The sequence below is a fragment of the Manduca sexta genome, chromosome 27 (assembly GCF_014839805.1).
Source record: "Manduca sexta isolate Smith_Timp_Sample1 chromosome 27, JHU_Msex_v1.0, whole genome shotgun sequence".
Taxonomy (NCBI): Eukaryota; Metazoa; Arthropoda; class Insecta; order Lepidoptera; family Sphingidae; genus Manduca; species Manduca sexta.
In genome coordinates, this window is record NC_051141.1 from 5,421,610 (window position 1) to 5,444,287 (window position 22,678).

A 22,678-nucleotide genomic window follows, 5' to 3' on the forward strand; every position below is an offset into this window, starting at 1 on the left:
ACGTAGTGTGGTTATAATTTGAACTTACTTTTGTTTGCTGTTATAACAAATTAATACGTAGGTACTTATATTTGTGATTAATGGAAGGAGTATTATCTACGTTTATTGTTCGATTTTATGGATGTTTCAATTATTTACGCATAATAGGTAATTTAGTAGGCATGTCAATGTTTGTCGATTTAGATTCAAGACTAATCGTTGTCTTCGTTTTTGTTTTCCAATATATTGCCCCCGATATCTTAACTGACGGCAATTTTTTTTACACCGGGTTACCTTTTGAAAAATTTCACGCTTCGCCACTGCAGAGCAGTTAGTTTTTTAGTTTCCCGAGATACTAAACTATGCAATGTAAAGATGTACGTAGGCAAAGGGACTCATAAAGCATTCTTTTATAAGCAAAATATAATACTAAGTGATTATGGTAGTGATAGTTATTAATAAAATTTAAATGGAAAAAGTCAAGAACAATTTCTATCTTTATTTTAATCACAAACTCATGACATAAAATAATGTACTAACTAAACAAAATACATAATAATTTTATTGTTACCTCAAATGAATTTATTATATAATAGCCGTAATACAACTAAAATATTTTTAATTTACACTAATTTAATTCTTATATTTTATACATTTTACTGTTAATTATCACGTGGTTTTGTTATCCTACCTATCGTACAAAGATTGCTTAAATATTGCTTATGTATGGGTGTAAGAAAATAAAATTAGGAATTGTATTTAAAATCATAAAATGTTCATTAAAATCATTTAATATGTTTTTTGATTTTCAGTTCCATCGGAAAAACAATTTGAATAAAATACATATCATTTTGCAAACAATTTTGGCTTCCACGCATAAAACATAAGTTGATGACAATAAAAATATTGCGTTCTAACAATACTAAAGCAACCTTAATAATAAAGATGTACAGGCAGGCAGCCATGTTATTTTACACATACATAAAATAATGAGGCACGATGCGTTTAAAATTGTGCCTCCTTGGAACATAATATATTGATGGAATCCACAGTTGCGTACCACAAGACATCACAATTTTAAATGTATCTGTCGTCGCGTTTGCTAATACCTATTCAACTACGTATTTATAAAATTCCTAAAACTATAATAAAATTAATTTATTTGATCTAGATACCTTATATTACTTATAAATTTGCTACCGTGATCGCAACAGTTCCATATTAAAATACATTCCAAAAATGCTTTAATTTTACAATACACATAATATGTTACTACATTTTAGTAAATTATTATACACTATATCATTATTGTTTAAGTTTTAACTTTAATTTATTGTCTATGTCGCTGTCAGATTATAATTTCTGCATTTGACATTTGCAACGAACGGCTAGGCATTATACAAAATGAATCAGATATACTGTGGCTAGTCTATTTTTTGCAAACATATTTGTATAGACGTTAAAATTACGGTTTTTGTAATCTGATCGCGACATATACCTAGGTAGATAAAAAGTATTATAAAACCAGATATTTATATAACTTGCGAATTCGACAGACGGCATTAAATTTCAAAATATGAACTTATTGTTTTTATACAGTGAAAGCGTTGAATTTGTTAGTTTTTAAAACATTATTATGAATAGTAGGTACAATAATAATTTATAAAAAAACTTTATTTATAAAAGTTTAAAATTCGATTCTGGTGCCCTCTGTCGGCTTATAACAGTTAATAAAATATTCAAAACATTACACTCATTTTATTAAAATTGAGCAGCCTTTTCGCGTTCCTAATGCGCACGCCTCGCATAAAAATCCAAAATGAGTTTTATCATGAAATATTATAATTATAATAACATAAAATATTTACTACACAATCTTATAAAATTTTGGATTTTCAATAAAAATAAATAATAAAATAAATAGGAATAATTCTCTACCATTACGTTTCGAATCGAAATAGGAAGACAATTATTCAAATTTTCTTACGTAACTATTATTGAAACGCAACTGAACATAAAAACAGTATGGGAGATAAAATCAACTGTAATAGATAATGCTAGAATTGTTTATGCCAGCAAACAGCATCTAATGCCTGTTTATTATTTGAATTATTCAATAAAAAAAATATGTCGAAAATCTAATTTAACGCAGAACTGGTGAACTTGTAAAGTCAAATGCGATAATACTTGTGTAAGTTCAGAAGAGAAGTACTGATAAAATTCTAGCATTATCATTTCAAATATTAATATAGTCAACATGTCACAACTTTCTATTTTGCACGAACCAACTATAGTAGAATATATTCTAGTTACAATAAAAACAAAGAGTCAAACAGTACTACTTTATTGAGTCAAAATATTATACAAAGCGCGTAATGACGAATGAATAAATAACAAATACAGATGGTATTATTCATTCATAGAACATAACATGATGCGCTTTTGCGCCTGTGCACTCGACGTGGAGTTCCAACTATGTTTCTGTCGTCTTTCACACAATAACACAATACACATATAAATCTGGCGAATTTTATATGTTGCCTGTGAATGTGTATTTTGTTGAAGGTTTCGACGTACGCGTCGCATAAATGAGGATGTAACAGTGAACGAAATATATATTGAAGCATAAATAAGGTAACGAGCGAAACTTAAGTTGTGATATAATGGACATACGCGTCGATTGCAAAACTCACGGTAGTGCGCACACTGGCAACCTACGCGACGTACGTTTGATGCTAGGGGTTCATGGCCTTCACATCAAACACTTACACACTTAATTACCAAGCAGATATAAGAATATGAGAATCTAAGAACAATTAATTTTAGACCAAGCTGGTGCCGTACCGCGCAACTTAAACTTCCGACCTATATGAATAGCGCAAAGATGGTGCGAGAAGCAATTCAAACAGCGGGGAATAAGATGAGTGTAGAGATAAAAATACAAAGCAGAAGAATAAAGATTATCTTTAAATATATAAAACTATATCTTTATATATTGCTAGCCTTTATAAATATACTTAAACACTAACCGCCTAACTAATAAACATTGTACGCATGTAGAATAGTTATTTGGTGTTTTATCTCACCCTGCTGAATGGATTTTAGCGTCAGAGTAAACAACGTAAGATATTGTATAGAATATCATTTATTTCAAATAACGTAATTCCTATACAAAGTGCAAACAAGTGTTTGTTACATTCACTCAAAAGAATTGATATTTAAATAACTATGACAGACATATACGCAGTGGCGGATTTGTCAATAGGCCACGGCCTAGTTGCGGCATATTTTGTAGTACGGGCGTAACAAATAAGTCCAATTTTGAAAATTAAATGCCGGATTTGTATACCTTCCCTAAGAACCATTTTCTTAGGTGTCCACCCCTTTAAGTACGAATTGTTTGCAATCGAGTACTTTTTTTTGGTGCTACAAGATAGGCACCTGGACACGGGACTTACGAGGCGACACAAACCGATAGATTTGTACTTAAAGCCAGTATAAGTTCGACACGGCATATACAACGTTTATTAGTAAGGCACTAACAATATATAAAAACCTTTGACTGAATATTTGTATCTAACTGTAAACGGAAAGCAAAATAAAATAAATAATAAAACTGATCTGTGGATTATATTATTATCACTTTTCATGAGCTTATTATTTAATAAATAAACTGTAAAAGAGATAATACATAAAATAATTTAACAATAAAATTTAAACACGATAATTTTATTCATGTCTAACATGTACAAACAGCGTGTAAAATAAATTTCTTATTTATTATAAATTCATATAATTAATGTCATTTGATATAATAATATTTTTTTTTCAGTCAGGATTTTATTTTGTACCTACCTGCATACGAAAGGGTTTGTTATGGCAAAATATATTTTTGTAGGTGGCGGCGCGGCGCACGCGCATCATTTCGTGCGCGGTGCACTGGGCGTCGTGTGCAGGGCTCGTTTCGGACTCACTCGACGACACCAGCAGTCGGTGCTGCAGTCTCTCTACAAGTGTGTGATGACAATTTCGTCGTCAATTTCATCCTTTTCATCATCTTCTTCTAGCGGTTCTTTTGCGGCTTCGGCGGCGATGGCTGGATCCTCCGCAATGGCCTTCATACGACGAGCCTGCAAGCAATTAAAAATTAATCAATGTACATAACAACTAAACCTACCTAGAAATAGGCAGTCGATGTCTATCTATTGCTGAGTGGATATAATTGTCGTTTTTATTAAGTGTTAGTTGTCAAATATCAAATATAACGCCAATTAAAAAAGTTACGATTTTAACTATGTTCCTAAATCAATGGGAATTACCTACACAATTGCAAGTACCTTATTTTGGTTTCGCAAGAAAGTACTTTATTACTATAATTATATAATTACAAGTAAGTATCTACTATATACAAGAGCTGTTTATAGTTAACTGATGGAAAACTATATTATATTGTGAGAGTAAAGAGTACAGAAGTAGGGAGCATCTGTGCATTGTCGAACTCCAAGGGCTACGTCGAAGATCTCTATCAGGTGGTACGTCAGTTCGTGCTTTCATAAGTTATAAACAAGGGCGTACCTTTCTCTTATGCAGAATTTCAACTACAATGTAGCCAGCCACGCCGATAAGCAACACCACCATCATCACGTAAAGCTTCATTCTGGCACAGAGGTGTGTGGAGTAGGCGTACGCGACAACGAAGCCCGCGCTTTCCCAAAGACGGAAGTTGGAGAACGCAGCCTCTTTGTTGCGTCTGAACAGTACTCCATACAGGCCTGAAAAATAATTCACACCTCTATAAGCAAATTGTGATTTTAAGAAAGCCGTATGTTATTTTCATTAATTTGTACTATCAACATTTTAATAGATGTTTATTATTTGTAACAACATCGTGGTATGTTTGGTAATTTGAAGGAAAGTCATTGTTTATCTACACTATCAGGAAATTATGCTTTTTGCCCTATCTATATTTAAGTATGTCATGCACTTCGACTAGAATAATGATTTCAATTTTGTATTTATTTTATCGCTTAATGTTACCTTTATATTAAAATTAACTCGTACATCTGCTTTTAAAATAAGTCTCGTCCATAACTTACGCCTCGTCTGGTTTTGCGTGTTAAACTAAGTTACCAATTACTTGTGAATAATCTAATATCGTAGCCGTTGCTATTACGGTATTATGGAAGGTTAAGTTTTATTTATTTTGGTTGGCACAATATACTATATTAGGCCTGTACGACAAAGTTATTAAATACTAAGACTACGATCAACTAGAGATGTTCCATAATGGCATGCCAGTTACATTGCCCTACCGTTGGATGTACTTCCATAGATTTTGTAACGATACTATAGCGATTCATCATCTAGTCGGGTTCGCAAAATATCCCGCACCTTCCGACCACATTATAGATTAAATTGTCACTAGCCTTTAAGCATACGAGTATACGCTCTGCCTCATTTTGTTTCACGCATTCAATGCACCTTTACTAACGCATGTGAAGTATAACAAAGTATTGAAACATTTTTATATAACAATATAAAAATATTTAAATTCTCAAAACAGTTTATAGCTCAATAACAATTGCGAATCGTCGTAAATTTAATTCATCAATATAACGTTCACTCACACGACTAGTTATGACATGCTGCTATGTTACTTTCACAAATCTTAATATTAAAAAAACGCCTTTACAATTTCTTAGTATTACATTCATAACACCATCAATCAGATGTATTTAAATATAAATGGTAGTGTTTTAAATTGTTTGTGTGCAAGTGCAAATTAGTAATAGACCCCGCTTACTAATTGTAGTTAAAATATAACAGGTTTTGTGAGTGAGTTGCTGCTAGCGAATCCACCTTGCATGTTACGCAGGCGCATGTGGCCGCTCCCTCAATAGTCTCATCATATAACAGCCATCACGAGTAGATCACCACGATTAGATACACCATTCGCTATTGAATATTCTTCCGCTTCATTTATCATTAAAAACATTTCAAGGTTGTTGGAGCATCTCAGTACGTTGATACTCGACCTCTATTAGCTCATTATTATTTATAATACTGACCGTTTACTTGTGTCTGCCAGACGGCATCGCCAACGCCCCATAGTCCGGAGATCACGAAGAAGACTGTCGGCGAATCCGGATTTGGTCGCCAGATTAACAGCCATACGATAAGGCCGAGGTGCAAGGCGGCTCCCATCACCAGAATCGGGAACCTGCCGATGTACTTCATGGCCGAACCGAACACAAGCGAGCATATCGCATTTACAACCCCGAAGCAGATCATGACGTAACCGATGGAACGAATGCCCAGAGCGCACGAGACGTATGCCTGAAAAAATACACAAACGTAAATCGCTTCGTTTCGCTTCAATAATATTCCAAACACTTACATCGTACTAACGGCACATGTAATGTTGGTTATTCACGACGCAAGAAATCTTACTTCGCCGATGTGTTTTTATGCGTACCTGAGTGTAATCGGCTCCAATGAACGCCTGTTCCATTCCGATCCATAAAGTGATCGGGATAAGTAGTTGCTGGTTCGGCTTCTTAAGCTGGTAAGCTGTAGCCGAAAGCAGCTGGATTCCGGTTAATTCTTTGGACGGGTCAGATTTCCTCTGCTTTTCACCGTATCTATTAAAAACGTACATTTTTAGTTTTGCTTTGTAGTTGTAGGTACTCATACACATACTTAATACCTACGTATAATAATTCAATATTATTACGAATTGCAAATTTTAAACAGTTCTGCATAAAATTTAGATTGTTTAATATTAGTTGTCTCCTTGCCTTTTAATGAAGTCTTTTAAAGGTAGAAAGAAACCAGAGATCAGACAATACAAAATATAAGCAAGAACACAATACCTGGAAAGGGGATCAACGAGCAAAGCAACCATTAGTACTGCGACGAACACGCAGGCGAGGTAGATGGCGCTGATCTCGTAGATCTCGCTGTCCGGTGGCCGGTGCAAGTTCTGGTTGTCATGGTGTCCGCCACCGATCATGCAGAAGTTGGCGCCACACGTCAGCAGCGTCTTGCTCGTGTTCTCCGTCGAAGTGTTCCCGCTGTGCACTCCAGATGAAAACACTGCCGGTGATATTACACACTGCATTTACAAATAAACTTTTGCCGATACTCCAGTGTTAAATGTGCATAGCTGTTGTTTTTTAATGCTAGGTAAAAAATCTACGTCTATGATGATTGAAGATACCTATATGTGGTTTATTGTTTAATAGCAAATGTCTCTATAAAGGTACTGTTATATAGTAGATATTTAAATTGCTGAACCGGAACTCACCTAAACTTGAGATCAAGTTTCCCCATAGCTCAGCCGTTTGCCAAGCAAGAAAGAAGAAGCCGAAGAATCGTACGATAATTCCATCGACGGCTTGGTCTGTCAATTTGGCGTAGACGCTACCCGCTTGGGTGAGGTATGTCGCTTTAGAGGTCCACATCGGCGCAGCGCCAAGGCCCACCACCACTCCGGCAGGCACCAGCGTGTAGAATGCCGGGTAGAACTGCGCGCCAATGTACGGCGCATAGCACATCATGGACAAGCATAGTGTCCACTTTACTGTTAGCCTCTTGATCAGGAAAGTTGGAACAAATATGCAGGATACGACGAGGGCAGCGTAGATGGAGCTCAAGGAGACAGTGCCGAGGCCGTCAGCGGCATTTATCGACGACTGCAGATTTGCTGTTCCCTGGAACGCTGTGAATTGCACCATAAACGCGGCACTCACTGCGGCCACGTTCTTTAGTATTCTCCATTTTTCATTTCTGGATAATTTAACTTTGCCAGTCGGGTAATTATCTTCCTCGGTGGGCAAAGGCGGGGGTTTGACGATGTCGTCGTTCGAATCGCGATCATGTTGGTAGCCGTCGTTTTTGAAGCCAGTTTTGATAGTGTATACAGAATCCTTGTCCGGACGGTCATCTTCACGTCCGCCACCGTGCGTAGCAGTCATGCCGTGTTACCTCTTTTTGCCCTGTGAGAACAAACACACACCGTTAGAGACTGAAGACTGGAGCAACACGCACATAGGCTTGATATGCAAAAAGTGGCGACGGCCGACGGCGCTGTCGCATATCCGCAAGCTTAGACGAAATTAAAATAAATTCAACATGTTCGAGTAAATAAACGTTATTTTATGTTAATATAGGAAAAATATTGGTATGCAGACTGAGGATTGTGTTTTTTAAAAATTCATGCAGCATGTTTGTGTAAGGTTGTTATTCTTGTGATTTGATAGCCGTTTGGAGTACAAAATATTTTTGTGTAGACGCAGAAAAAATCATCGTTGTGTTTTGCTTTATTTGCGTGGCTCACAGCTATCAGTAATCAACATATTTAGGACGAAATGAACATAATAGATAAGCTAATTAGGAACCACAGATAGTTAGAACATGCGGAACATCTATAGCATGTACTATTGCTAAATGTCAGTAAGAAGCTAAATATTCGGTTTTAATTGAAGCAACCTATTTGAATCTACTGCCACGATTTTGTTAACTCTTTCCTTCGTTGAGTCGAAAACATTGCTTTTATTCTGGGTACTGGCTGAGATAAAATATATTTTTGTAAACCAAAACAATACTATAGGCATGTCGGCTTGATAGTTGAATTTTATGTCGAGGGAGGGGTGCTACCAGTCACGAACCTCGCGACCATTGATTGATATTGGCGTTCTATTTTTGCATAATGCAATTAAATCGACATTAGGAAACTGAACAATGGATACTTTCGATTACGACGCCATTGTTTTAAAAATAACAAAAAATACTAGATTTGAGTCATGTGACTGTTCGCATTTCAAATGCTCACAAATTAAATATCTGTAAGAAGAGACATATATAGGCAACACATCGATTAGGCTAGATGTTTGTAACTGACACAAAATATACGCGACAGTATAAAAAATACAAAATCAGGTGTCATCTGGCCGGAGCATACGTAGTTATTGAGGCGTGCCGCATAGGAAGTTTTTGTAACAATTACAATTTGATCCGCATTCAATTTTACAATGGCGGCTTCGGCCAAGTACATATCGCACCATTGTTTGCCTCGTTTCACAAAAAAATATTTCGCCATTATACAACCATGTTTTCAACGTGTGAACATATTACTCGTGAATCCAAATGACGTACGCATAAACTGTTTCATTACACTGCATTTGTTGAGAGTATTAATGTTGTGAATTCAATTTTGTAGCTCGTTGGAACAATTTCACTTACTCGTCGATATAAAATAACACGAGGTTCATGTCGTAACAATCACTTGATTTCAAGCAGAAACTTCAGAAGTACACATGATATGATGCTAGCGTTTAACTGCTGTAGTGGCATAGCCAGAGTTACATTTTTAAATTGTGTTAGTGGCCCAACTCTGTTGCAATCCCCAGCGCGCACATCCGGTACCAAATTAATTACAATGAAATGAATAATGTTTCAAATATTAATACTATTTTTAGTTATTGTAACACGTACATGGCTTCAAAAATTAATCTCAGCACACGAAAGTGAAAGGCAAACTAAATCAGTATTTCCCCAACCCGTGTCTTAACTGCAATCACAAATTTCAAACAAGCGACTAATCTATAATCGCGGGAACGAACATTATTAAAAGGAGACTTAACATCGACGAGTGTTCGCTGCTAATGTCGAAACAAACGCGGTATTCCGATCATGTAGACACCCAAAACAGCTATAGCTGTTGAATGTTCCATTGTGCAATTTAAATGACTGCGTACGCCGCAAATGTTTGTTGTTAGATTTGTAACAAGAGGTATGGACGAGCAGTGTCCGCCGTCGTTACAGGGAAATCAAAACTATTCACGGTACCAGTCGCCACTTCTATTAGTGCTCTTGGTCGTTTTGATCAAACTCATGTCACATAGGTAATTTTAATTATGTCCATGGAATTATGCTCAAGTCGAGCGTGAATATATTTAAAACTCTATAAGCCGGCAAAACGCCGTTTGCTTGTAAACTGATCGGCATGACAAAATAAACCTTACGTATTCAGACGAATAATTAACTACGCTGGGATGTGAGTATTAAAAATTGTATTAAAGTAGTGATCTGCGGCTTACAACAGCGAGATTAAACGTTAGATTGTGATAACTAGTTTCTATTCAGTAATATAAGTATTAAGTGACCTCCGCCGCCTTTGTTCTTGTTTTTTTTTCTCATATCATTTACCCATGTTCTTTAATAGATGTAACTTAATTCATAGAAGTGTGTGTCGTTATTGATATCACATATGTATGAAACGTGAACATAAGCCTTAACAATCAAATCGCATTTACGATCGTAATGTACAAAAACTGATGATAAACACATCGATTATCATAATGTGGATACTCGGGTAATAAATATAAACGCTTGTAAGTAATATCTACACTACACTAATAATAATTATTTATTATTAATTATAATAAAAACCTTCAAAATAAAGAGAATTGACAATTATTTATTACATAATTATTATATCAAAATACTATTGTAACTATTTTTTGTATCCATTCAAAAAGCAATGGGGGGAACTTAATGATATCGTGATTATTCTCTCAGAGAGCGAAAATACAAAATGCTGAAATTCTGAAGATGGCAATAGCATTGTTGGTAAACTTCGGCTTATTTTTATATATCACGATAACTGTCAGCATAAAAATATGTTAATTTATTTCAAACAAAGATTATAAGTCCGCAAACAACACCTTTATAATATATGTGCGCGGTGGTCCGCAAAATCACGATAATCGCTTTAGTTATTCCACTGAAGTATCCTGTTCGACAAAAAAATATAATCTATAATAGTTCTGCACCTCGGTCGAGAATAAGTAGGTTTGTATATTGCTTGTTTCTGCAATTTTGAATCTTTATCATAACCCTGTCGCTTGTTTTGTCACAACTTTGGATTTGTTTTTTTTTCTGGTATTTTGCTTTATACTAATATACTTAGTCTGGCCATAAATACTGTTACACTTAATTATAAAAAAATATTACATTTGAATTTCGAATCTGTCATTTTTATACGATTGTTCATTGTGTTTTCTCATTTTGGCGCCAATACATTGTAAAATATTTTGCGATATTAAAATGGTGTGGGGTGATAAAGAGAACCGAATCGCTGTGATAGCATTACACAAAGTAGGTATGGAGCCAAATGCAATTTTTAAAACTCTCCATACACTTGGTATTAGTAAAATGTTTGTGTACCGGGCTATTAATAGGTACAATGAGACCTCCTCTGTTTGTGACAGAAAAGATCTGGCCGTCCACGTAGTGTTCGTACGAAAAAGGTGGTCAAAGCAGTAAGGGAAAGAATTCGAAGAAATCCTGTCCGAAAGCAAAAGATTTTATCTCGGGAAATGAAGATAGCACCTAGAACCATGTCGCGTATTTTAAAAGATGACTTAGGACTTGCAGCCTATAAGAGACGCACTGGCCATTTCTTAACTGATAATTTAAAGAAGAATAGGGTGGTAAAATCGAAACAACTACTGAAGCGGTACGCAAAGGGAGGTCACAGAAAAATTTTGTTTACGGATGAGAAAATTTTTACAATTGAGCAACATTTTAACAAACAAAATGACCGTATTTATGCTCAAAGCTCTAAGGAAGCTTCCCAATTAGTCGACAGAGTGCAACGTGGACATTATCCGACTTCAGTGATGGTTTGGTGGGGTGTTAGCTATGAAGGAGTGACTGAGCCATATTTTTGTGAAAAAGGTATCAAAACATCGGCACAAGTGTATCAAGATACCATTCTTGAGAAGGTAGTTAAGCCCCTTAACATCACCATGTTCAATAACCAAGTATGGTCCTTCCAGCAAGACTCGGCGCCGGGTCATAAAGCTCGGTCCACGCAGTCTTGGTTGGAATCGAACGTTTCGGACTTCATCAGAGCTGAAGACTGGCCGTCGTCTAGTCCCGATCTTAATCCGCTGGATTATGATTTGTGGTCAGTTTTAGAGAGTACAGCTTGCTCTAAACGCCATGATAATTTGGAGTCCCTAAAACAATCTATACGATTGGCAGTGAAGAATTTTCCCATGGAAAGAGTGCGTGCTTCTATTGATAACTGGCCTCATCGTTTAAAGGACTGTATTGCAGCCAATGGAGACCACTTCGAATAAGCTTTTTATATTTTTAATTGTTTTATATTTATGTATTAAACTGACACACTGTAAAAGTAATAAATGTTATTTGCAGTTAACAATTTTCTTTTTTCTTTATTACAATATTTATGGCAAGACTAGGTATATATTTTTTATTGATATCTTATAAGATTAAGGTAATGAAGTAAATTATAGTTTTGTTATTTTAACATATATTCAGCTTTTTCATATTTTCAAGATCATAGTGTTTTCTAGTAACAGGATAGTACCGTGTTAAGTACCTTTAATATTGTACAATGTTCCCACTGAACGCTATAATCAGATTAATTACCGGATTATAATCACAATGGACACAATGCCGGGTGCAAAAACAAAATTCACAACAATTTAAATTTCCGAAATCAATGAATAGAAACTTTATTTACTGTATGCGGCACGCATTGGCGTTGGTAATTCTAAAGCTACGAGTACATGTAGTTACATGCTCAGTTGAGCGCTTGCTCTATTTTGAATGGAAATCAAGGGAGAGTTTACACAGCCTTGAATACAAACCATGTGCGAAGCGTGCTTATGAGGCTATTATGAGGCTGATATAAAGTTTACAGCTATTTACGTCAAGGATTGTGAACTCAGTTCCAAGGATAACTGCGTGCGCATAAGTCACGTGCTAAAACAAAATATGTTATGCAGAAAGATAAAAACATAGGCCAGGGTTTAGCCTACAGAGGGTAGGCACGTTCCGCATGATTAGCGACGGCCGGTGTATGCATAAACGACAATGGGTAATTCCTATCCTGTTACTGTTATAAATCATTGGTTGCGTGATCCACGAGCCGCGAAATACTTCGTCTTCTCACAACTTGGTATATGTTGAATGTACGACGGTATTAGGTGCGTATAGTGTTTTCGTTTAAAGCGATTGTTAAAAATAATTAAAATTTACAGCTTTATTAATTGCATAAGCAATAATGTCATGGTTTAGACCGAGGCAATTTCAGCAATCTTGTCTAATATACATAAACGTCTCCACAACTCACTACAGGAAAATTGGCTCAACTTATCTAAAGAAAATGTATTCGAACAAATACTATTGTTCTTTGAAATACACTATTAGGACATTACAAACACCTAAATTACTGTTTTTGTTTCTTAATTGTAAGCAAGTATTGTATTATCACATTTTAAAATCTCTAATTTTTGTTCAGTCATGTTTTTTGTTTCTATTGTAATTTGTATGGTTTTTGTCATGTAAGATAATTTGCCAATACATCATACAAAATTACATTTACGCTAATAATTTACGTTACTATACCTAAGCCAATATTTATTGAAAACAATTGTTTTACTTAACAAAATCTTGACAATTGTGAGCAAGAATATCTGATCATTGCCTAAACCATATTTTTTATTAAAATAGGTTACAGTCTTGGTCCATAAGTATCAAGAACTATGAGGCTATCGATTCCACAAAACCTAGAGTGGGAACTAGGGGTCGCAATACCGGACCATTTTTCAATACCGGTATTTTCGGTATTAACCTAAAATAAATTCCGGTATTCCGGTATTTTCGGTATTTCCGGTATTTGAAGAAATATTAGAAAAATAGGAAATATATATATTTAAGTTAGTTATTAAACCCACCATAATATGGATGGTTACAACACTTGGCATAACATTATCCTCACCTCTGCTCCTTCCCTCGTTTTCTCCCACGGTCAGTTTCCCGCCCCTGGCTTCTCTCACCATGATCTCATCTACATGTTTTACGCCCTAAAACCTCCCAAGTTCCCCTCTAAGATATTGCACTTGCGTAGTTTTAGTCGCATTAATGCGGATAAGCTGAAAGGAGACGCTGCTAACTTTAACTGGGATCACCTATTGACAGCCACCTCTGTTGACGACAAAGTCGCAATTTTTAACCGCGCTGTCACTGCACTCTTTGATACCCATGCCCCTTTAAAGAAAATTAAATAAAAACATCCTCCTACACTATGGATCACACATGGGGTTAGGATGAAGATGAGACGTAGGGATCGGGCTTCTCGCCAGTACAAAAGGGATCGTTTGGAGGAGAACTGGTGCCTTTTATGGCTGCAAGGAATCGGTGTAACCAGACGGTACGTAATGCTAAACGCCGATACATTCTCAGTAATATTTCTTCTTCCTCGCCAGCCAGTATCTGGAGATTCCTCGGAACTCTGGGTATTGGCAAAGTTAAAAACATAGATCTCCACGGTGCGACTATTGGTTTGGATGACATTAATTAATATTTCACATCTGTTACCATGATTGATCACCAAACTAGGCGTCGTACCATGGATTTCTTAGCGGGTCTATCCAGGCCGAATATTAATACTTTTCATTTTTCTTCTGTGCCGTTGGGTGAAATAAGAAAAGTCATCCTGTCCGTTAAATCCAATGCTACTGGCTTTGACAACATATGTTGTCGCATGATAATCCCTATCCTGGAGCAACTTCTACCAATCATGTCCCATATCATAACGCCTCCCTCAGCACTGGTATCTTATCATCTTTGCGGCGGAGAGCTATTGCTATCCCTTTTCCTAAAATCCCTAGCCACCACTTGCTAAGCATTTCCGTCCCATATCCATTCTTCCTTTTCTCTTCAAAGTTCTCGAGGCCTGTGCTCACAAGCAACTGTCTTAGCACGTGCACCGAAACAACCTACTGTGCCCACTCCAGTCTGGCTTCAGGCCTGGCCATAGCACTATTACTGCACTCCTCAAAGTGACTGGCGATATTAGGGCGGGCATGGACGATTCCAAAGTCACTGTTTAAGCTTTGGTTGATTTCTCCTTTCGCCTTCAATACAGTCAGTCACGACATTCTTCTTGCAAACCTCTCCCACCTTATGATCTCACCCACGGCATTGGATTGGTTCTCGTCATATCTTCAGGGACGCCAACAGTTGGTGCGCCTAGACGATTCTTCGTCTAGCTGGCGTGATATAGACTGTGGCGTCCCTCAAGGTGGCATACTCTCCCCATTATTGTTCTCTATCTTCATAAACCTCTTAACACAAAATCTTCAATGTGCGTACTATTTGTATGCTGATGACTTGCAAATTTATTCTCAGGGGCAAGTCGGTTGTGTGTCCGTAGCTGTAGATGGGGTAAATAAGGACTTGACTTATATAAAAAAAAATAGTCCGACAATTTCGGCCTTTCGGTAAACCCCGCGAAATTGCCATGAAATGCCAGGCCATTATTGTAGGCAGCTCAAGGCTTTTAAACAGGTTGGATTTTACATCTATTCCCTCTGTTATTTTTCTCAGCTTTGTTTATCTGACAGCTTGCTGTTTGTTCAGCTTTGTTAATCTGACAGCCAACTAGATTCAAGTTGTATCACAATATTAGCCAATCACAACGGCCCTACGTCTACGCACTGCGAAGGCTGCCATGCCGTCAGCACTGAGAAACAGACTTGTTATCACAGCAATGCTCCTTAGATAAATAACGTCTATGAATAATGAGGATGAACTTTAAAGAACAAAAAATATTTCTAATAAGTTCTAATAAAAATTACAATTAACAGTTAATACCGCTATGCTTAACACAAAATAAAAGTAGCAATATAGCCATAAGCCATGTATTTTCCTCGCTCTTTATAGAAAATACACCTATACGAATGAATGAAATTGCAAGTGGCTTAAATTTTTGCGATTTAAAACTCGAGAAATTAATAATTATACACATATTTTGTACTGAATTTTATTTTTATAAAATACCGAAAATACCGTATATCCCGGTTTTTGTAAAATCAATACCGGTATTTTGAAGTTCTTAATTTGGTCCGGTATTCCGGTATTTTCGAAATCCGGGTTACCGGTTTGCGACCCCTAGTGGGAACATTTGCAAATTACACATACATTTACTAAGATTCTGTCTGTACTTAAGAGTCCTGTATCCTTCGGTCTCGAAGTCAGATTACTGCCCGCTTCGTCGTATGGACAGTTCAATAAATCAACATGGCAATACTAATATAACTCGTTTAAATGCTAAACAAAGTACCAATAAACTAATAACATTACACGTCGTTTCAAAAAAGATTATTACATTTACGGTTTGCGGAGATAACTAAAACAACACACGTAAGTATGGAGTACAAAATTGATTCGTCCTTTGTTCCTTTATGAATTAAAAACAAGGTTATATTTCAACAACATGTTAGTGTAAATATGTCAATGTTCTTGAACGCCGATAAATGTTTGTCGAATTATCCTGCACTGGATCTGGAGTCTACTGAGTCTATTTATTAGAGTGTTGCATCATCTCCAGTGTACTATATTGCAAATTAAAACGATAGAAAGTGTTGTAATTGGCTGTTACATATATTAATAATCGAGAAGTTGATCTATATTATTCACGGGCAAAGGGGGATTATAATACATAATTCCCACGATCCGAACCATTGTCCACCAAATAACAAGTTTTCATTTCCTGCAATTTCAACCCTGTCATCACGAAATTGTGTTGCCAAGGTTGTCAAATCGCCCAGCTCATGACGGAGCGCGTGGCCAGACAATGCTGAATTTGCGACCCGTGGAATTAATACGGAATGACAGTCAAAATCCGATTCATAGTTTTTTTGTCAAATTCAGTTGCCAGTTTTTGTTCATCGGATAAACATTCTTAACTAAATTAATATGGAATATGTTGCTGCGTAATCTGTTAATCTGGGATCGCATATAATTGAAGTATGAGGATCATCTCGCCTGATAAACGAGATCTTACGACACGGTGATTGATTGCATCCTCTGTCGATGAGTATTTGTAAGTACAGGATTATGACAAATTTCAATACTTTAAGAATCTTTTAATTAGAAATATGCTATATAGTCACACTATATCCGAGTAGTATGCATAACATTTATGACATTTTCACATTCAACAAAACAGAGTTTTCTTTCATCTAAGTCTAAGATAATTCATTACTGATCGATGTTCATCCAAACAAAACAATTTAGACGATCTGGAAACGTCTAAATTTGACGTTAAATTGTTTTAGTTAATTAAAAATTATACAACAAATGCAATTTGAATTCAATTAAACATCTGCATCGCTCAAATCAATTAGTTTCGTTAAAATTTGAAGTTCAAGTAGAAACTATAATTGGGTTGCAAATTTCACCGTTTAAATTCAATTAGGCACGGTTTGTAGTCCGCATTCATTGACGTTCATAATTAATTACAATCAGGATAATGGCATTAATTATCTTCGGGCTAATATCTGTTGTTCGTTAGAAGTTGTGTTTGTTAGCCAGGAATAGGCATGACCTATTGCGACTTGGATTCTATTAAGGCTCTCCGGTATCTACAATCTTTAAAAGAAACCGTTAAATCTCACCAATTCGATACAATGAATCTTAATGATGAGAATCTTCTATGTTTTTACGCTGTTTTGTAAGTTATGTCTGTTTCGCTTATTTCCAGTTTAGTAATTTGTAAAAACCATACATTAGCTTTAGAAATAAGCATTGTTATCTTAAATGTTGGGGAAAACCTTCGTGAATTCATCAAGGGCTTTATATGAAATACAATCTGTTTAGTCGCTGATTATCTCCTATATCTGGCACGAAATTTGCAAAAATGAGGTATTGCACGTTCCGCCATTGACAACTCAACAATGCGGAAATAAGCAATTGGATCCTTCAAGGGTTCATTTTTATTGCTTTATTCCGTCGGCAATTATCGTTCCATTGCAGTTGTCGGTTAATATATATGTTTAGACCGTGGAATAAATATTGGTGAAGGTTATTAGTAAATTAGACTTTGTATTGAGATTAAGGATTAGTTCAGCGAATTGCTGTATTTCCTAGATGTTTGTTAGACAAAATTTGCCAGAAAATAGATCTCTAGGTGTGCTTGGATACCCCACCCCATCTATCACTTTTGAGGCACAGTGTTGCTTAAAATCTGTTTGCAGGGAGCCTGCGATTAGCTTGCGACTGCGCGCATGCGACTTGTACAGATCAGCAGTGAGGCGCAATATATTTAAAGATAATATTTGTGACTGCCTTGGTTGCTTTGTTATGTTTAATTATTTTTTTACATAATATATATATAACAGTTAATTATAGAGCAAAGCGCGAAAAACTGTGACTATGACGACAAATTATAGGGGTTTGACCTTATTGTTACCTACTTATTTTATGTTACGGTGACATTCTTTCAACATAATATGGATTTCTATAAAGGTGAACTTTGCCGCTATGTCACGTGACCAAAGTTAATGCATTCTCATAATAATACAATATCTAGATTGCACGTCTTGAATTTGTTGACAAAAAGTCAAAACAAATATTATAATACAATTATTATAATATTTAGAGATCAATGATCTCAGGTTGCAAAATGTAGGACAAACAAATGGTTGGTGGCATGTATTATACAATATTTATTTATTGCTCGTATACTGGTAAAATGTGCAATAGTTTACATCGCTACGTTTACAATTCAGCCGGCGCTGGCAAGGACGTCGGGCGCGTCACCAAACATCTCTTCTCTTGACCGACTTGACCGAATTTACATCATTGTTCTTTTATTTATTGTTATTTTGCTTACAAGGTATTTAAAATATGGTTTTTGCGTCGTACCTAGTTCACTTTATTTAACTATAGCTGTAGTTCAAATTGCTGCCCCACACCGCACAATTTACACTAATAACATAAACGCATCATGACACGTAGAACAAAATTTAATTTATATTCCGGAAATAAAGACTTATTGTGTAGTATTGTGTGTCGTAAACGATGATTTAATTGGTGGCCAAGGCCGCGACACAATGGGGGAGCCGTTGGCTATAACAATCGCATGTGCTGTTTAATACTTGGGTGTGCTTAGAGAAAATCAACGAGCGTCGGTTTTCGTGTGACGTTTTCGTAGGGTTACCAACAACAACAAAGAAATTATTTATTTTTTCTGACATGGCAAGCTTCTTAGCGTCTACCGTGGCAAAAGCGAGATAGGATAAAAAATAAAAAATCTGATTAAGGTTAGAATTGTTCCAAAAGTACCGATATTTCAATTTGAATTAAGTACTATTATTTTTTTCGCGTTTAATGTATTTAATAGAACATTCCCATCGTGAAAAATGTGTGACAAATGTGCATTCCGATTTTTATCAACATAAATACGTGCATGAGTCGTAAAACACGCTGTAGGCTTCTTATGAACGTTTCGCACATTACGCAAACATTCCGAGGTCGCAACACACTTGCACCTTTAACCCTAAATATGTGCGCTGCAGCTTAATAAAGCTTTGGAAATATCTTTAATCTTGCATTATACGCGCTTAATGCTTATCGAAGCAGTTTTCCAACTCGCGTCCTGTGTTCAACGAGCGAATAGCAATTTAGTACTAATGTCACTCGTAATATACACTGTGAGACCTCTAATGAACACAGAGATAACCTTTTACTTTCGGTGCATACTTAGCGGTTACCTGTTACAAAGACGTCGCAAAATTTACTGAAGTTTATTTTCCTTAAAGTTATGTTGACTAATTAAAACCTAAACAAATACAATGTTATTCGCAAATACAATAGTGAAGTTGTATAATGATATTGTATTGTTGCCGCCATCCAGGCCAGGGTCCGGTTAATCGTAATAATTTAAGGCTTCCATGCCGCTTCAGGCACGAGATGGGCAAAACTCATGTTCAATTAACAGAGGGAAAAATCTCATAAAGTCGCCACGTAATTGATAAAGTCACGCGACAATCATTTCACAATTTATAACTAGTACCGCACAAAAACATGTTTAATTATAATATTCATTATTGTCTTAGAAAAAAATAACAGCTAAAAAGGCAGTTGGCAATAACAAACTTGTAACGATATAACTTATTATCTATGTAAGCGTGCAAAAAATACGTCTCGACGACGATTCGTGTAATACTCTGTGGTAATAAATGACGGTAATGAGCGGCTGCTGATATTAACGGATTAAATACCCAAACACACGTTATACAGAAGCTCGTAAAAGTAACTTCGAAGGATCAGCGAGGAGAGTAGTTCAAAAGTAAAAGGTAATTAAAAATTCAAATGTTTTTTTCTTTGTGTGGACATAGCTCGTTTTACGATCGAGTTTTTGTGGGCAATATTTTAACGGATTCGTACCGGACCGGTCGACTCCACCGAGAGACATATTTCCGCGATTCGAGCGTGATAAAATATAACATTAAATGAATTAATATCAGCCTGCATTCCTGCGAGTAACTAGTTCTCTGTAATATTATTATTGGCTCACTCCGTTAGGAACAGAATGTATGTTCGTAGTTGTTTGTGATCGTACCTTGCAATATATTCTCTGCACATGGGCTTTGTTAATAGTTCAGCCAGTGTTCATGATTGCGCTTAGTATGGCGCAGGCTTCAACATAAACGTACGACGAAAGTTAACGGAATTGCTAATTTATTAGGCCAAGTGAAATCGTTGAATGAAAAAAAATCACATTTTATCCACGTCTCTTACTTAAATAATTACCAATTGACTGCAGTGTTGTTACTCCAAGATTCTTGACCCCGCGTGTTGGCAGCATACGTTATAAGCAATTTCAATTTATCTTTAGTATTCAAAGCTCCTCTAATGTAACGGGCGGGTGCGTGTACGTAAGTAATCGTCGCGAATCGCGCGGAATCTAAAATGAGCTTATCTCGCGCGACTTTGAATTATCTCGGGTACATGTGGCAATTAATGTTCCGGCTCGTGTCTGTCGCGGCCGCCCCGAACCGATGCGGGCCGGCCAAACGGGACAGAAGCGGTTCGTTCAACGAGTCATTGATCCCAGGACATCTGCCGCCCGCGACCACTTCGGATGCGGTAATTCATGGGACAACACCACCACGCAATACACTCATCCGACAATCGGCCTTGAATAAACGTTTATACACAGAAAAGTGGTTTTCATTATCTGCATAATGCATTCACAGAAACATGAATGAATTATAAGAATTCCCACTGTAATAATTGCACTACCGGCGCATATCGTTAAACCGGCATAACTACATTAACAGAAGCAAAACTGTCTGCACCCATTATTCGAGCGTGTAATAACGTAGACTTGATATCCTCTCTTTGTTTACTTGTCAAAAACTTACCTTTTTGTTCTTTGTTAAGAAAGATAAATGTATTGCACAGTCTAATGCAGTATAAGTTTGAAAGTTTGCGCAGGTTTTTTCCTCAACGCGTAATGTCAATTTGGGATTTTCTTAATAAGTCGGCGAAGTTTTTTTTGTTGTAGGGCAATATGAAGGTCGAGCTATACCTGCAGGTGACGATTACCTCGCAAGCCCGGGGACCGGCGGTTTTTTAACTATATTTTTAGGTGTTACGTATCGTCTTCGGTCTACCTAACCTGACTTTAACAAGCATTTCGAATGGATTTTTTAATCTATAACGAGTCTTTATATTCATCTGAGTCAAGTCATAACCAGATCTTAATCTTTTTGTATATTGATATTATATTTTGTAAACGTAATGTTTAAAATACACATGCATACTTAACTGTAACGTAGTACGCGTTCCAATTGGCGCATTTTCGCGATGAATCGATTAAAGTGATTGGGATCGATTATTAACGGCGCGTAGACAACACTATTCGGTGAAAAAAATATTTAAATAAAGAAACGTTCATAAGGGAGGTTTACATGAAATTATAATCATTCAAAACCGTCTCGATACCCCGCGAATAAAGCAGACATCAGGAAAGACACGATTTTATAGAATAACTGACGCGACTTTCACCATTAATCATAGATGATTTGGTATGGGGATACCCGAGTCTGTGCAGGCGTTGCAAAACAATGCCCTATGTTTGGCGCTTGTGCCATAGGGAATCCCGCTTCGTGGTGCCCGTTATGTACGTGATAGTTTTGTTGTTAACACGCCACCAACATAACTAAAGGTGCCATTATTAAATATACCTTACTTTTGTATTATACCTATTTTTTATATGGATTCTAACTCCTACTTAATAAATATTACTTTTCGAGTTATTACGAATTTACCAATAACCATGCAACACAAAATCATACATATTGCTTATATTAAAAAATGGGAAGTGCATTTTTCTATACACTGTGTAACAGCATGTCTCGTGACAAATAAGTTTAAGTACTATTTTTTATTATTTAGGTTTGAAAAGGCACGTGAAGCCTTGTATATGCTTGCAAAAAAGCAGTCGCGGAAGTATGATCTTGGTAAATATGGACGTACGTAGGCGGTACTGGTACTCCGCAGTTGAAGGAGGGAGGAGTAAGATTTATTCAAATGATGATATTAAGGTACTTTTATTCTGTATATTAGATTTTACATTTTTTAAAATAAAAATGCTTTATTCATCACGTAGGTGAACATAGTTGCACTTATGATAAGTCAAGGTACATGAGAATATTTAATTATTACTTAATTAGATTAGCTTATATAAACAAAGACAATTTATATTGAAAATAAAATAAATGAAAAATATACTTAGTAAACAAAGAAGCCAGGTCGGGCTGGCAGGGAAGAAAATTAAAACATGTCTTCCTATTAAATAAAATATTAA

At 36.1% G+C, this 22,678-nt stretch overlaps 1 protein-coding gene across 2 annotated transcripts in view; it reads right to left on the minus strand.

The window, feature by feature from the left end:
- Window positions 1–828: 828 nt before the first annotated feature.
- Window positions 829–22,678, minus strand: part of LOC115448600 (UNC93-like protein) — an 84,810-nt gene continuing 62,960 nt past the window's right edge. For both annotated transcript variants that reach the window (XM_037443831.1, XM_037443830.1), the window contains 6 exons: window positions 7,286–7,976; window positions 6,852–7,074; window positions 6,455–6,620; window positions 6,048–6,315; window positions 4,555–4,751; window positions 829–4,109 (listed from right to left, as the gene is read on the minus strand). In XM_037443831.1, the coding sequence (XP_037299728.1) occupies window positions 3,987–4,109; window positions 4,555–4,751; window positions 6,048–6,315; window positions 6,455–6,620; window positions 6,852–7,074; window positions 7,286–7,955 (1,647 nt within the window). In that variant the 5' untranslated portion in view covers window positions 7,956–7,976 and the 3' untranslated portion in view covers window positions 829–3,986. The remainder of the gene's footprint in view (window positions 4,110–4,554; window positions 4,752–6,047; window positions 6,316–6,454; window positions 6,621–6,851; window positions 7,075–7,285; window positions 7,977–22,678) is intronic.